Here is a 17,505-nt window from a genome sequence, read left to right as displayed (position 1 = left end):
TAAAGAGGAAGTGAAGAGAATCAAAATGAAAGTCAATACAGCGAGAGGAACTACAAACTGACTACTTGAATATAGAAGTAATCTCATTGTAAAAAATGGGATTACTTAAATATCAAAGTTGAGGGTAAACAGAAGGAGGGGTGATAATATTCAATTAAAATCAAGTGAAAACAAATAGTGTGGTATAAATGCTTTAACCAGAATAGTTGCCGGTGGGCATCGTGTGTGTGATGTTTTGGATTTCTGAACCCTCTTCAACCAACACATTCATGAGCTATGTTGAAAGTCGACAGACAAACATAAGCAGAGATGAACATTGTGAAAAAGATCCTGTGAATCTGGTTGCTTCTTAAAGCAGCATTAAGTAGAAATGAAACAAATATGATTACAAAAAAGTTAAGTTTAGAAAACGGTCAGTACATCCTGACAGTAGTGCATGAGACAGGTAATCTGAAAAAAAATCATGTGGCTCTATGTCCTCCGGTGTTCCTAACGGCATCTGCAGGATTTCAAAGACCGGAGGAAAACAAGCAGTAAGAGCTGATCTGGAGTCTGCCGTCTCCGAGCAGCTGTCACAAACTCCGATCAAACGGTCAAACTAGGCAGCACGATTATATTGTATTATACAGTGTAGTACCACCAAAATCACTTCACACATCAATGGTCTCTTCCTGATTATACTTATCAAACTAATTAAGACATTTTGGTGGCACTACACTTTATAAAAGTGAAGTTATTGAATATTTTTCCCATTACAAATTCACCAAAAATTATGCAAAAGCATATTTTTCCAAACTAAGTGTTGTAGTACAACTATGAGCGGATCATTGATGTGTGAAGTATTTTTGGGGTTACTACACTGTATAATACTGAAATTATGGAGTATTTTTCTCTTTTCGACGTTGCCTTTGTAGACGGTCCCTGACCACTCGTCCCACAGCCGGATGCACATAGAGACCAATGTAATCTGTCCAGCTCGGATGACGGCTTGTTGTGATTAAAATAAGGTTGTAGCTCGTTGTCTACCTTACTACGGTTAGAAAGAGACGTTGTTTGTGTTTTAACAATGTTTTGAGAACGAGATAATAAAAATGTTCTCAAAGGGGTCTAGTGGGCAGAAATGGCTGTATGAAAGACAGAAAAGGTCGGAGTGGTTAAGTGTCTGAGGTTATAGACTAAAACAGGCAGATTTTTATCCATTTCAGTAAACACATAAAAAAAAGCAGGGAATTAGCTCACCGGCTCAACGACTGTTGCAGATATTTGTATATTACAATTTGGTGTCAGTTTTAACTGTGTAAGGAAATAGTCGGCAGTGTTATGATACTTAAAAAAAAAAAAAAAGAAGAAGTTACACAGACGTCTAGTATGTTGGAGAGTGTATATATATCATTTGATAAATGTCGCTCACATATTTTTTGGAAATAAGAAAATACAGTAAATAACAGTGTGAAATGAAATGGTATGTAACAAATACTGTAGGATCTAAAGTCACTGTGAGTTGTATGTAGTTTCTGCAAATTCTCTGAAGTAAGTGTAATATGATATTTGGTTAAAACACTATTATAAAGCAATTACAAGAAAAAATGGGGCACTCGACACCGAACCAATGACTAGTAATTGTTGAAATATTGTTAAAACTGACATATCTCGAGACTACAAGAAGCACAACTGGAAGAAAAATGGGAAGAATGGACATTGTGCAAAACCCAAAACGCCGACAATGCGATGGAGCTAAATTTGAATCCATCAATACTGCATGAATGATGGAAAAAGAGTTAAAAAAATTTTTTTTTGTGCTATCATTATTATTTAATGTTGAAAATAAAGATTTAAGTTTGAAAAAAAGAGAGCCAACTAAAATAAAACTTTTGTTTTATGAATAAACATTTAATAGTGCATTCATAACAGTGTATTTTCTTCATTTATTTGCATATCAAACCCATATAAATTTCCAAATAATAACTTACTTCATGAAAATGTAATTTATGAAAACAAAGACACAGGATATGGACATATTAGTGGAAACACCCGACAATATAAAACAATCCAACACAAAATACAAAAAGTTATCACATCGGCACAAATCAAGACCCCTGGCACATTAATAACGTATATATTTATTGCTGGGTTGTTGTAATTGGATTGCATCATATTGTATAGGTGTTGCTATTATTGTGTCCACCCCCCTTTTGTAGTGTGTTGTAGTGTAGTTCACACCAGTCCTGTAATGCTGGACTCTGACCAGCAGGGGGAGGTCAGGCTCAAAGAGTGAAACCCTCCCAGTAACAGACTTCCAGTGTGCAGGCTGGTGCTGTGGTTTGCAGCTAGTTCTGCAGTGAACCTCTGCCGCCACTCAAGCATCAAGTAACAGTTTCCTCCGCTGTGTTCAGGCACATCTGTTAGAGCACATCTGTTCGGCATCTCGAACCTCTGCACCTCTGCATCTCACACACACTTCATCCACAGATTCATGAGTCCAGGTACAGAATCAGCCCCTCAGACGGGGAAATGACTCCCTGCCAGCGTCCGCTCAGTAGCTTCACTCAAGTTTTTTTTTACAGTCACGTATGCAAGAGGTCAGTAACGGCTGTGCTCATCTGTTGCCGTGACGATGACATCCATCCAAATCCGCATGCAAACGGGACTGGTAGCCACCAGAAAGAAGAGACGGTCGTACGTCTTCACACAGAACGTCAGGCTGGGCCGCGGGGACTGAAAAGAAGGGACAGACAGCGGGAATGTGATGAGCCGTGATGATGAAGAAGAAGACGCTTTTTGACTGAAGTCAAGATGTCACTAATATTACCGCAGAGATTTTGCATTCTTCCACGTGAAACCCCAAAAGTTATTAAAAATAAATAACTTGGATCAGACAGATAAGACTAATCTTTCCTACAATAGTTCATTTGAAGCTTTTTTTCAGATTTCTCTGAGTCAGTTGTTGGTGTATGAGAACTCACAGAAGTGGCTGTTCGTAGATGGTCGAGGTAAACTTCTTCTATGGCCTGGAAGTAGATGACTCCCTTTAGCTTCCTCTCATCACAGTCTGCAGCAAAAAACAGAAGCAGGATAGAAAAAAAATGTGGTGACAACAAACTCATTTATCATTTTAAGTCCCATTCTTTTAACTGCATTAAATAGTTGCATGTACTTAAAGAGGACCAATTATGCTTCTTCCCTTTCCTTTAGTGTGTTATATAGTTTTTTTTGTGCATGTAAAAGGTCTGCAAAGTTACAAAGTCCACGCCAAAGGGAGTCACTCTCCCCCACAGAATCACTGCTCCTGAACTGCTTGAAACGCCTCGCTTGAAGTCCCGCCTTTTCTTCTGTAATGTGGTGATGTCACCAAGTAACACATCTGCACAACACCTGCCTAGTGGCTAGTTTGGCACGCCCTCAAAAAAAAAGCTAGTTAGAGCGGAGCTGAAGAGGAGTCCGAAGAGTTTGGTTCAGTTGATTAATCAGGCACAGTCGGTATGAAAAGAAAAACATTGAACATTAACGTATGTAAACCAGTTCTAGTAGAAACCCCAAATACTAGCATGCACCTGAAATGAGTATTATAGGTCCTCTTAAAAAAGAAAAAGATGTTTTCTCTTGAGGTATATTTTTTTTGGGGGGTGAAATATAATAGAATGTGCTGCATAAACGGGGAGGATAAAGGCTGGAAAATAATGTTATTGATGCAATATTATTTGACAACATGTTTGACTTCCTTTTAGTGAGCTAGTGTGACACACGTTGATGCAAACACTCAATCAGTATGTGCACACACACCACTCTCCCAGCCAGTCTAACCTGTATAGTAGGCTAGTCGTCTGTGGTCCATGTCAAACAGGAACCATCTCTTCTTCCAGGTCTTGACCCTCCCCCCTCGTTTGGTCAGGAAGCCCGCGCAGCGTCGAGGCGTCATCCGCAGGTCCGGGCAGCCGGTCACTCCGTGACCCAGAGACTCCACGTGGGCCCGGAGGTTAAAGTTGGGAGAGAGGAAGAGGGGCAGGCTGCTCCGCTGGACGGCCTTCTGTGATCAGAGGATGAAACATTTACATTAGATGGGATCACGGGACTCGGCAGATCTGACAAGATTTGTTGTGCTTTTCTTGTGCATGTTTGTCTGCTTTACTTTGTCCTGGTCCCTCGCTCTATATAGTACACGGCTTATACAGTCATCATGAGGAGAGTGTGAAAAGAAATCTGACAGATTTAATGTAATATTTCTGAAACTGTTCTCAAATAATGACTAACCATTGATAAGAGTTAAAGATTCAAACACAGAAAAACAGGAACATAATATATATTTGCATTATGGGAAAGGCAGGATTCAGCGTTTTTGGATATTGAACTATAGACAGACAGACAGACAGACAGACAGACAGATAGACAGACAGATAGACAGACAGATAGACAGATAGACAGATAGACAGATAGACAGATAGACAGATAGACAGATAGTAACTTTATTGATCCAGAGGGAAATTCAAGAATATTATATATAATTATAATTATATATATATATAAAATTATTAATAATAATTAAGTATAATTATATATTATATATAATTATGGTATATATAATTATATATATATATATTATATATATAATTATATCATTATTATATAACTAGAATAATATTATATATTATTCTAATTATATAATAATGATATAATTAGAATTATATAATTATACTTAATTATATTAATTATTATAATGGGATCATATGTTTTTTGATCACATAGACTCAACAATTAAGCCCAGATAGAGTAGTTTAATAATGCTGTTTGACATAACTTCAGACTACACCAAATACATGAAAAAAGGTTTGTTCTGAGGCATTTATTCATTTCTGACTCAGAAAAACAGTTACTATCTCTGGACTGTATCTTTAACCAAATCAGACACTTTTAGGCTTTTCTATGTGATCTTCTTTTGACAACTCATTTTTTCACTTCCATTAACTGAGCCTCCCCTGAAACGTTTTGGAGCCCTCTTGGGGAGGCCCGCCTAGGAGAACTACTGTGGCTGACGCGAAAATGTGAATGGCCTCACACTAATGAAAACAAACTTATATGCTATTTCTGCCAATAGATCCCCCTAAATGTGACACGCTGACCCTTTAACACCATCTTATGGATGTCATTTCATACATACCTCTGGTGAGTTTAGGGGTGTACTGGCCTTTGGTTGCTCCTTTGGTTCTGGTTCTGGTCTTTGTGGGCTCTCTGGCTCCTGTGGCTCTGTTTTGGGAGAGTTTAGCTCTTTCTGCCTTCTCTCCTCCAACAGCAACCACCGTCGCTCTTCCTAAGTGCACACATGTATCACTGAAAATTATTAGCCATCTTCCAAAAAATGTGACGACCCCTTTCAGGGTAACGGATTTAGACAATGATGACACTGCTCTGATGGAGTTGTATTTATGATGGATAACTTGATGTGTGCATCCAAAAAAAGAAACCTGGCATCAACATGTACTCCTTAATGTTCCCATTTCTAGTTTCAAACTCACAATCATATGGCTACACATTCTTGGCATTCTGCACACATGCATTACAAACATCCACACATCTGCTGGCTGTTTTTTCGGACCATCATGTGCGAGCCGAGTGGGTGTGAGTGATCAGACAGCCGTGTCTAATGCAGTGTGTCTCGGGTGATTAGAGGTGTCAGCGAGTGTTTCCCACGGCAGGTGACTCACCCTCTCTCTGAGCAGCCTCTCCCTCTCTGCCTTGGCTTCCCTCAGTTTCTTCTCGATCTCAACAAGATCCAACAGACACGGGCTGTGTGAGAGGAATAATAATAACAATAATCAGAATAACGGCATCGGCCAATTACAGTAACGGTTATGTTACAAACAACCCTGGTATGTGCAGAAGGGTGTGAAATCCTTGTAGGCAAAAATCAGGAGCGGCACTGCAATTAAATGATTTATTCATGTAACTGTCAGAGCTGTCCTGCTCCTGAGATACAAACATGCCGCTGAGATCAGTCAAACAAATTCCACATTTAGCACATGAACTGAGTTTGCTTTAACCAAATAAAGCTGGCATTACAGTAAACACCAGAGGTGGGACACCAAGTCATTGTTTTGCAATTCACAATAAGTCTTAAACCCATGTCAAGACAGGCAAGTCCCCCTCATAATGCGCACTTCCCAACATGTAATGTCATTTAACAATAGAGCAACTGATGCCAACTGGCGCTCAGTAACGTAACGTTAGTTATCGTGGTTTTCTCCTGCAACTTGATTGGATGCTGTCAGATTGGTAAAATAATCAAATGCCGTTCGGTGTGCTGAGGATCTCATCGCTGCTTTTTTGCAGATGATTGCACTCACTGGATTGTTTCGCAGCGGAGTGTGAAGCGGCCGGGATGAGGATCAGCACCTCTAAATCTGAGGCCATGGTTCTCAGCAGGAAACCGATTGATTGCCTTCTCTGGGTAGGGAATGAGTCCTTACCCCAAGTGAAGGAGTTGAAGTACCTCGGGGTATTGTTCGCGAGTGAGGGGACTATGGAACCTGAGATTGGCTGGAGGATAACCAATACTGGCCAAAACTACTAAATAAGACCCAACGTTGAATAAACTGGAATGATCTTTTATTGTAACTGCACCTTAAGCCAGGACTTTTAGTCAGAAACTACTTTTCAAGGAACTAAAAGGTTCCTTCAGCCCGCTGTTGTCTGCGTTTCCTCCACGGCATAAAGACCTGTGACGATGAGGCAGATTAGTACGCTGACGTATGAAAAAGCAACATGACGTGTGACGTGGGCTGCTAGTGGTCACAGCGGTAAACACACTCTGCAGCCTGCAGATCAGTGTGTCCGCCTGTTTACTCTAAAAAACACAGAAAATAATAAACGTTAACTGCTGCATATATTTACTGATACACGTTGGATGTAATGAATGAAATGAAAATAAGAGCGTCTGCGAGTATTTGATGGTTATTTATTTGTGCTTTAGAGCGTAAACGCCGTGAAACAATCAGAGAATACCTTTTCTTTCTCTCGTTCACAGCACCGCCCCGCTACATCTCTTCTAAAGTTATCACTCGTGATCTCCCTCTCTCTTTTTCTCTCTCTCGTTTTTAACGAGTCAGGAAGCCGACAGCAGAGCCTAACTTTACTTTAATGTTATCAAACAAAGAGAAATGTTCCTCTTTCGTTCTAAAATGGTCCTAAATCGATGCTAGAGTACCTCCTTGTTTATGAATGAAGTGGTACAGTTGAAGCAGCGGCGCTGTGTGTGTGTTTGACCAATCAGTAACAGTCATCCCTGTAAACTCCACCCCGAAAGTTCCGGTACTTTCAGAAATTACTACCCTTTACTGGCCTTTTTTCCCCGCAAAAAGGCCACGGAAAATGTCCCCAGAACTTAATTAAGACCCTGGTCCCTGCTGTCGTTCAAAAGGTTCTTAGTTCCAGGGGAAAGTTCCTGCGGTGGAAACGGGGCTTTACATAAAAAGTGATCTTCCTCACAGTTTTGTTATTCTGAAATAAAAAACCCTCACACACTCCAAATGTCTCCATCCTGTGAGCAGAGCTATGAACTATAAAAATGCCCCTACTCTTCATTTCTCTCTTTAACAAAAGTGTTCATCAAACGAGCAGTGAAGTAGCTGACCTGGCAGCGCGGGAGCTTGTTGCGCTGTTGCACGGAGTGAGGAACCCGCCGCCGTTGTTGGTCCCGTGTCTGTGGCCGCCGCTGTGCCCGTTGCTGAGCCTGTGGGAGGAGAGGGGGGAAGTGAAAGCCTCTGGGGTCTGGCTGTCTGGAAGCATCCTCACCAACCCTGAGAGAGGAAGAAGGAGATAAGAGAAAAGACACACGAACATGCATCGGTCAGCGCAAATAGCTTCATATGAGATGTGGCGTGAGAGGATTTGTGCGAGTGGTAGCTGTGTACCAAGATGATGAATCACATTAGATCAAGAATTTACAGTTACAGCTTTCGGGAACAGACTAAGTAAGGAGAAGCACACCTGGCAAGACTTGACATGACCTCGTAGATCAGGCTACGGGGATATTTGGTGAAACATAGGTGTGTGTGTGTGAAAAATAGATACTACTGAAGAGATTACGTATATAGGCTCTTCTCTGGCTCACCCGGTCGGTGCAGGAAAATCCTGCTTTCTACCAACGTAATAACAACCTGCCGACTCTGCTGACACACCTTTGATTTGACTAAAAGGGAGGGAACTGAGCAAACAGTCAGACAAAATGAGCACATGAGTGCAGACAGAGAGGGTTTATTGTTCTCTATCGTGGTGCTCTCAGCTTAAGCAATCAAAAGCACAATAGAAAACAGAGAAAGAGGGGCTGGTAGTCGCTCACCCTGTGCTGACATCGGCCTGTCGTTGAGTTTGTTGTTGCGGTGCGAGGAGCTCCGTCTTCTGGGCAAACTGGCAGATTCTTTGTATGGATCCTACGAAATAATAAAACATTTCAACTTCATCTTAAATATTGTAAACTAGAGCTGACGTGATGGAACAATTAGTCTATTGTTTGATAATCGATTAAGTCTCTTTTTAAGCACCAATACCAAAAATGCACAGCTTCCAGCCTCTAAGATGTAAATATATACTGGGTTATGGATACTGGTCTTAAAGTATCTTTGAGTTTTTGACCAATGAAACAAGACATTTTAAAGAGGCCTCCGGGAAATTGTGATGGGACATTTTCTAGACTAAATGATTGATATCATCGTTGAGAAAATTTACAAAAAAGGAATCGATAATGAGGATAACTGTTAGTTGTAAACACATGCTGTAACCATGGTGACACGCTGCATACCTGAGGAGGCTTGTGAACGGTCAGAGGGGAAAGTGACATCATGCAGGGGGCTGAGCCGGTGATATTGGACCAATCGGCGAGCGGCTTCTTCTCTTTGAGAACCTGCAGGACCCCAGATTCAATTTCATTTAAAAATTCAGTAACATGCCACCCGCGATGAAAAAATGACCACAAGGCACAAAAACAAAAGCAGTTTAAATGAACGAGAGTTGCAGGGGGAATATGACAGATAAACACGGTGACTGATGAAAGCTGCTGCTGCGTTCGACATACCACGTCTGCCTGAGAATGAAAACTCCACTTCCAAGAGGGATCGTAATGAGTTAAAAAATTATCATTGCCTCTCTATCTCTCCCCCCGACCCTCCCTCCCTCCTCGCTTGACTCACAAACACATGAGCAGCTCAGTCGCCACATGCGGTCCACTGTTTAACCCTTATCTGTCTCTTCCACTACTCTACACCAGTACATGCCCACATTTATACAACAGTTACTGATCCCTGGGTTTTGTTTTCTTCTACATCTGTGTTTCAACAATGAGATCCAATCAGACTCAAACTATCTACTACACAAGTCATATATCTATCAGACACAACACGCTCTCAGCATTAGAGTGACTACTACACGTGTCAGTAAGTAAACCACATCCTGCACGCGGTCGTATGGTATTCACACACACTTAAGACATGTTGTCTGACGCTGTCTCGTCCCTCTCTCCTCCTCTGTGTTGCCACTCCCTTCTAACCTCCCTCCAGCTGTTCCCATTCTCTCATTTAGCAGATGAGCAGATGAACTAAACGTGAAGGCAGTTTTCCTGACAAACAAAATTTGTGCCGCACAGATAGATTTAAGTTAATTTTTTTCTTTGGCTTACCGCTTGTTAGAAAGGATGGTGTAACTTCTCCCAGCTGGCCTTCTCTCCCTCTCACACATCCACACACACTCACATGTCCACACACATTCACAAAAGCAGCGCCCTCCCTCACATTGCTTACTCCTCCCTCTATCCCTTTCCTTCCCACTCTCTCTCTCTCTCTCTCTCTCTCTCTCTCCTCTCTTCTCTCTTCTCCATGTCTGATTCGCTTTTTCCTCGTCCACGTCTTGTCTCATCTGGTGCAGTCATAAGTCTGATCAAAGGCAAACCACTGGCTGTGTGACAGTTTAATTAGTAACTGAGTAAATCACAAAGGAGCAGCAAGTATTCATAATAAACACTGATAACACATGGCAGCGTGGGCTGTCCACAGTTACATTATGTTTTGAAGCTCAGCACCTTAAGGCCGAGTATGAAATCAATCACTATTGTGTAATAATAGTAGAGCTTAAACGATTAATCTATTGATCGATTAGATGTCAACTATTAAATTAATCGACAACTATTTTGATCAAAGGAATATATGATTAATATTGAGTTAATTGTTGGAGTTATGGAGAAGGTGTAGGATCATATACTTCTTCCAACTTCTTTTCGGACATTACATTATAATTATTTGTTAACTGATTGTTTGCTGTTCATTTTATTAGTTATTCTTGTTTTGTTTTAGGTATTTGTTACGTGTTCGAAATAAATAATTAATTAAAATAAAGTGAAACGAAATGGTTGTCACTGTCCACTCATATTAAACATGAATCCAATTAGTATATGAGTGTATGAAAGTAATATGCAAGAGAAGCATATCATTTGTTATTATGAACGGCCGAATGGTGCGTCGCTTTAAATGCTGCGGCCGCAAGGGATTGTGGGATGTTATTCTCTCTTTTCCTTTGGTAAAGGATGCTCCAGTGTATCCTCTGCTAAAGGAGATAACAAAGGAAGCATTGAAGCTCCTTTCCTCAGCATTTGGTGAATTCAAACAGCTCTTATCACAGCTGATACTGAGATACTTCAGGGTCATTTCACTCAGTTAGGAACCTTCCTAAGCAAAAAGGACTATTCGACCGCAACCCGGCATGCCCGGCATCAGCAGAAATGGAACATAATCTTCCTAACTATGTGTTCAGACTACAAGATATTTTTGTCTTTGACGATGGTCACCATGTCAGATCTAACGATCACAGCGCCATAAGACTCTTGCAGTGTCTTGGTTGGGTGACTGGCTCATGGCGACAGAAGCGTTGTGTGTGATGCTGGCGGTCTTGTGTTGCAAAAAGAAAAAGAAAAGAAAGAAAAAAGGGTTGTGGATGCGCTCCTGGATGGCACAGAGATGACGGTACGGGCTGGCCATACTTCAGTCAGTTTCGTTGTCCCACCTGAAAGCAGCAAACTCGGCATCCCTCCTCCTTTTCGCCATGTTTGTTTATAACCAAGTGACCTGACTGCGACTGTGCGCTGGAGAGAGCAGCTGATCGGTCAAATCAAAGGAACACGTGGTTGGAAATGACGTCACTCTAGACGTGTCAAGACGAAAAATTCTGGCAGGCTAGACTTTTCCTCGGGGTGTCGTGGGGCGTCCCAGACGTGGCGTCGGTTGTCGTGTGCTGTGACACACTACACGCAATAAGAGGATCAATTTACGCACACGACACTCATTTATCGTCCCCGATCCCCTACGACGGCCGTGTCGGGCTGTAATCGGGCTGATATTATGTAGTTTGAACCGGGCATAACAGATCCTGTGAAATGTTACACACTGTTCCTTTAAGTAGCAGTGGTTACAGTGATAGTCCACGATATCATAAATCCCTCTTACCGTTTGACTTGTGTGGACGAGGTCTCTCCTCTCTTTCCTCAAGGCGTTCAGATCCCTCTCCTTCTCCCTCTCCATCTCCTTCAGCTCTCTCTGTAACTGCTGGACTCGCTCCTGAAAATTCACAACATAATTCCCATCAGAGTGGAAGGCCATATGGTCTCTTCTCCTTTAAAAAGAAATTGCATGTGCTGTATCTGATTCATCTGGCTGGCCTGAGTTTACTTAATCTTTTCATTATGTTGTGGTGCAATGTTGGGTGAACATCCCTGATGCATGTGTGTGTGAGCGAATGCGGAGCCCCGAGCCGAGCCGAGCTGATCTCCTCAGCCGAGGCACAATGCAAATCAAACATCCATTTTGCAAGTTAATGAGAGGCACGAGAGGGACATGTGACAGCAGGGCTGAGAGTGCAACTCAAAAGAAATGATGGACTGGTATTAAATCACCCAACCTTAGGACAGCAAATATGACACAGTGAGAGAGACAGACCGACGGAGTGTATAGAGATGAGCTGTCGCCTGGCCTCACTGCAGCTGAGTCAACTACCATCCCTCTCACACAATCCCCCTCTTCTTCTTCTCTCACTCTGCACTCCTCCTCTTACATACTCCAGCTACTTAGGGAACAATTCAACATTATTCTCACTATCTAACCTATTGTCTATATTCATATGTTCTTGTGGAATCTGACATGTGAATGGAAAAACAGCTATTTTGGAACTTCCTATGTCAGAATGTGAACAAAGGTGAACAAACGTCAAAACATTTTACAGCTGCTCTCACTTGCTATCAGAAAAAAACCCAACTTGGAAATAGTGGAGGCTTCAGAAATAATTTACATACATGAGATTCAATACGTAGTCACCGTAATGTCACCCATTGGTTTGTGGACTGCTATTTTGAAGCTTGCGTTCGGCATTTTGGCCGTCGCCCTCTTGTTTTTGCAACCAGAAGTGACACAAGAGGGTGGAGCTAAGTACAACCGAACGCTGAATAAGACATTTTTAGGGCAACCAAAATGTTACAGTTAACTTCCATGAACTGAAAACACACTGTGAAAGGGTAAAAGTAGTAAGATGAAAACAACGCCGTGGTAGCGACATGTCAATCACAAGGTAGCCCCGCCCTAAAGCATCCCCTGCTTTATGGTCTATCTGACTCTAAATGGGACCATCATTTACTAAATGAACATCATGCTGTATTGAAGAAGACTTGAAACTAGTGATTGAGACCATAAACTCATGTTTACAATGTTTACTGAGGTAATAAATCAAGTGAGAAGTAGGCTCATTTTCTCAGAGACGTCTATACAACCAGAGGAGTCGCCCCCTGCTGGCTGTTAGAAAGAATGCAGGATGAAGGCACTTCAGCATTGGCTTCACTTCTCAGACCCAGAGGTAAACCACTGGACATGTTTTACTGACTTTTGGACTCATGACACGGGGGAATGACCGTAGAAAGTTTGTCAATAAAGCGTCTGTTAGCATTCTTTACCCACCCCTTTCTTAGCCATGCTAGCGGTTCATGGCTCTATGGATGGCAATCTGTCTGTCGGTCCAGATTGAAATATCTCAACAATTATTGCCATTCAGTTTTGTACAAACCTTCGTGGTCCCCAGAGGATGAATCTCTCTGACTTTGGGATTACTCTGGCTTTCACTGTTGTGCCACCTTGAGGTTGATATTTGTGGTTTAGAGTCAAATGTCTCGAAAACTATTGGATGGATTGCCATCAGATTCGGTACTGACATTTATGTCCCTCTCAGGATAAATTGGAAAAACTTCTTCTGACTTTTCATCCAGCGCCATCATCAGGTCAACGTTTTTTTTTAACTTGTCCAGTACTTTGGTTTATGACCAAATACCTGCCAATCTAATGGAACCCCATTAGCCTGCTGTACTTTGTGTTTTGCGCTTATTGGCAAATGTTATCATGCAAACACTCCAAGTTAAGATGTGTGCATATTAGCATGCTGATGTTAGCATTTAGCTCAAAAGCCACCGTGTTCAGGTACAGCCTCAGAGAGCCGCTAGCATGTTGGCTGTAGAGTCATTTTTAAACTTCAAAATGTTGATCACGATGTCAAAGAAATATTCTGCAAAACAAACAACGTATGCATCTTTCTCACCTCGTAAACATAATCAGAATCAGAAGCACCTGATTGTGTTGGCTTTGTAAATAGGAGCTGACGACACAGAAACTGTACACATTTCTAAATCTCAAGTCATTTAATTAGATATTGAAAAAAATATGTTCAGGTCAATAAATCATTATCCAAACAAAGTACACACTAAGGTACCAATGTCTCTACAGTTGGTGCCTCACTGTAGTTATACATTTAGGATTTAAGTGCCAACATGTTCCCTCTTCAAATTACTGTGTAAATCCGAATCTGAGGAGTTTTACGGTCTCCTAGTTTATTCTATTTCTTGACTCTCTCCATCACAAAGCTGCAGAATGAATTGTTTAACAATGACAATCATCATCTTGGCTTCCACAGTAAATCAGATTAATTGGGTGGTATATCGTCTCTCTGCATTTAAAGTGGTGCTTCCAATCAAGCCCGCTCTCTATTCAAAACTGTCTGGCCAATCACAGCAGGCCTTTTTCATGCACGCCGCTTCACAGAAACAGGTTTTAAGTTTAAGCTGTATGCTTTGGAGAAATCCTTTGTATGTGGTTGCATGATATGGTGGCACTATTGGTGCTCTTTAATTGATTTGTATTTCATTTGTACTTAAAAAGATTCATCTATTTCATGTCAAGCATATTTCTTTTAAAATTAACATTTGAAATCAACCTGTAAATAATTATCAGGGCAGTTTTCTGCCGATTCAAAATGATCAAGTGTGATACCTCTATTGCATTCTTAAAGTAATGATCTTGAAGATTTTCACTTCAATAAATATCCGTTAAAGGACCAGTGTGTAACTATTCGGGGAATCTATTAGTAGAAATGGAATACAATATTCATAACTGTTTTCATTAGCTTAGAATGAGCCGTTTGTATCTACATAGGGAGCGGGTCCTCTTCACGGAAGACCGCCATGTTGCAGCACCATGTTTCTACAGTAGCCCAGAACGGACAAACCAAACACTGGCTCTAGAGAGAGCCTTTTGCGTATTTACATTTTTGAAGTCCACCTTAGTTCTCCGACACACTTGTGAAACTGCGGTAACGTGAGCCTAAGAGAGCAAAACCGTGGTACCGCCAGCCACCGTCTGACTTCCGTTGCTCCTAAAGTAGTGTTATTATGGTAAAGATGACCTCTGAGTGAGGTGAACGGCGTTACCACGGCGGCGGCTCACATTACCGCAGTCTTGGAAATGGAGGAGTGAGCAGAGGGATACTCAGTTGAATCTACAACCTCACCGCTAGATGCCACCAAATCTTACACACTATCCCTTTAAATCACGATCTAAAAAAAAAAAAAAAAAAAAAAATACAAGCGGTGACACTGGATCTCTGGGAAGAGAGATCTAAAAACATACCTGCAATTACCGCTTATCGCCATAGGTGCCGTCAAAGAGAACAAGACTTTAAAACATAAATAAATAATCATGTTGAACAAAACTAATCCTGATTATCATTTTATCCATGACAACGTAGCCTTGCTCCAAAATTTTCCAAATCCCCTCATGCATTTTATCTTTCCATCTTCTCCACAGTTGTCGCTGCTCTGCTTTGCTTCCGTCTTGCTCTCTTGATTTCTCTCTCATGGTGGCCTCTGATGTAATTAAGCTTGCTGTACAGTCATGTGACGGTGTCAGGGTGATGCTGGTGAGTGAGGTAAAGGTTCACGCTTTAGTCACCATTTAACGGCGGGGAGAGGAAGGAGGGCGAGTCTTAACCTGCAATGACAACCGTGGCCTGTGACTTGAGGAGATTGTGTATAACGTGTGTGAGGATACTGTTAATAATGTGGTGATGAGTCCTTCAAGGCCAATAAGCCAATAAAGATGATTTTCACTCTGCTACAGTGCAGAAATAGAATCTGAGCAACATTTATAGCTTTGTTGATCAATGCCTACAACTCTGTGATTATTGTAGGAGGAACTCAGATTTGTGGCTTTTAAAGTTCACTCTCTGGTCGGCCCTCTCCTTATATTAACTCTGAAAAGAAGAAGATTCATTTCAGATGCTCACAGTTGAAGAACAACTTTTTCTTCAGTCACAAAGAGAAGAAAAAAAAAGCAGCTTCAGTAAATGTTTCTGTTTGATCTCTTACTCTTCACAGTCATGACTATAAATACTCTTATATATACACTTACTGGTCACAAATAATAGCGTTGAGAGGAGGTGGGTGTCTGTGCAAGAAAATATTGTAGGAGTAGAGGATAAAGGTTATTGGTATCATCATTATTAATATAATTGGGTTATTAAAGGTTCTAAATTAGACATCCAGAGCATTAATATAGCAGCAAACAACTATTTGCTATGTAAATATATAGAGGAGTATTGTCTACCTGAGCAGAGAATGAAGTCACTCTCCCTCTGTGTGTGTTGGAATCCGAGTTTCTCCACGCTTTGTTAGTGCATGATCGTGCATGTGAGCGTGTCTGAACTGGCTAGCTCACGGTGGCTGCTCTGCACTGCTCTCATACGGCGGTTACAGCTGATAACGTCGTGCGGAACCACGGTGGCGTCGTCGCGGAAGCGTAGCCGCCACCTTCCGGTTCGGCTCGCTGTGCGTCATGTTGAGAGCCGTTGATAGGCAATAGAAATGCTCCCAATCTACCGTATGAGCTACTTTAATGATACAATTGCTTCTTACACAAAAAAAACCTTCATGAACACAAGTTTTAGATGGAGGGGAACATTTTCACTACTATTAAAGCTGCAGTAGGCAGTTTATATTTTTGGCATCACTGGGCAAAAATCCCATAATAACCTTTCAGCATATTGTAATTCAAGTGTTCTGAGAGAAAACTAGACTTCTGCTCCTCCTCATGGCTCTGTTTACAGGCTTTAACAAATCTAGCCCATGACGGGAGACTTTGATCAATCACAGGTCATTTCATTGAGAGAGCGTTCCTATTGGCTGTGCTCCAGTCATGTGACCAGAACTTGGCATTCCTTCACCAGATTTCACAATGACGGCGGCGTCACAAACATTCTCATTTTACAGCTAAACAGTACACTACAAGATGATTCTGAAACATTTGAGGAGAGAAATAGACATTAACGTAACAGAATATTGATTCATATTTGATCAGCGCTGCCTAGTTTGACCGTTTGGTCAGAATTCCCGAGTGATTGACAGCCGGCTCTCATAGACAGCAACTGGACAGCAGACCTCAGATCAGCTCTTACTGCTTGTTTCCTCCGGTCTGTGAAATCTTGCAGATGCCGTTAGGAGCACCGGAGGACACAGAGGAACATGATTTTTTTCAGGTTACCTGTTTCATGTCCTACTGTCACCATATAGCGACCGTTTTATAAAAATAACTTTTTTTAATCATATTTGCTCCAATCTCATCTACTTCAGCTTTAAGACAAAACAAACCCTTTTATAGCATTGTATGCATGTCCAGGCGGTAGACAAAATAAAAGGAACACCTTAAAATTTACAATAATCCAACACAAATGCACCACATGTCTCTGACACAAAAACTGAACATCATAAACTTTGTAGAGCTGGAAGGTTCACTCTTGTAAACTGGATTTTGTGTTCTGAATCTATTGTCAAAAATCACATGAGCAGATGTCTTTGCAGGGTTACTGTATTGGACTTTATTGTTCCTGTTATTTTGTCCACCTGCTCTATGAACAAATCTGACGTCACGAGTCTGTAACGGAGGGGAGTTCGTGTGAAGGTTAATCCCCCGTCAGCCTGGGGGGGGTAAACACTGACAGGAAGCACATGACACGCAGATAAGCTGCAAACCCGTATAACACGTTAGGAGCAGCTGTGAAATTCTCTGAAAAAAATTCCTCCCACGACTCGCTGTTGTTGTTTACCTGCGCCGCGTTGATCGCATGCTGCTGACGCGAGATTTCCTTCTCCATCTCCCCTGCACGCTCTCC

At 41.5% G+C, this 17,505-nt stretch overlaps 1 protein-coding gene across 1 annotated transcript in view; it reads right to left on the bottom strand.

The window, feature by feature from the left end:
* Positions 1-1,869: 1,869 nt before the first annotated feature.
* phldb3 (pleckstrin homology-like domain, family B, member 3) overlaps positions 1,870-17,505 on the bottom strand; it is a 36,983-nt gene continuing 21,347 nt past the window's right edge. Inside the window, exons 6-15 of the mRNA XM_037786178.1 lie at positions 17,440-17,505; positions 11,478-11,588; positions 8,789-8,890; positions 8,330-8,420; positions 7,622-7,787; positions 5,697-5,778; positions 5,153-5,302; positions 3,802-4,024; positions 2,964-3,049; positions 1,870-2,715 (exon numbers count right to left, since the gene is read on the bottom strand). The exon at positions 17,440-17,505 is cut by the window's right edge and continues 117 nt beyond it. Of these exons, the coding sequence (XP_037642106.1) occupies positions 2,581-2,715; positions 2,964-3,049; positions 3,802-4,024; positions 5,153-5,302; positions 5,697-5,778; positions 7,622-7,787; positions 8,330-8,420; positions 8,789-8,890; positions 11,478-11,588; positions 17,440-17,505 (1,212 nt within the window). The 3' untranslated portion in view covers positions 1,870-2,580. The remainder of the gene's footprint in view (positions 2,716-2,963; positions 3,050-3,801; positions 4,025-5,152; positions 5,303-5,696; positions 5,779-7,621; positions 7,788-8,329; positions 8,421-8,788; positions 8,891-11,477; positions 11,589-17,439) is intronic.

This window comes from Sebastes umbrosus, chromosome 11 (genome assembly GCF_015220745.1).
Source record: "Sebastes umbrosus isolate fSebUmb1 chromosome 11, fSebUmb1.pri, whole genome shotgun sequence".
Lineage (NCBI taxonomy): Eukaryota > Metazoa > Chordata > Actinopteri > Perciformes > Sebastidae > Sebastes > Sebastes umbrosus.
The sequence above is the reverse complement of the archived record's forward strand: the minus strand, read 5'-3'. Positions and strand labels throughout refer to the sequence as shown.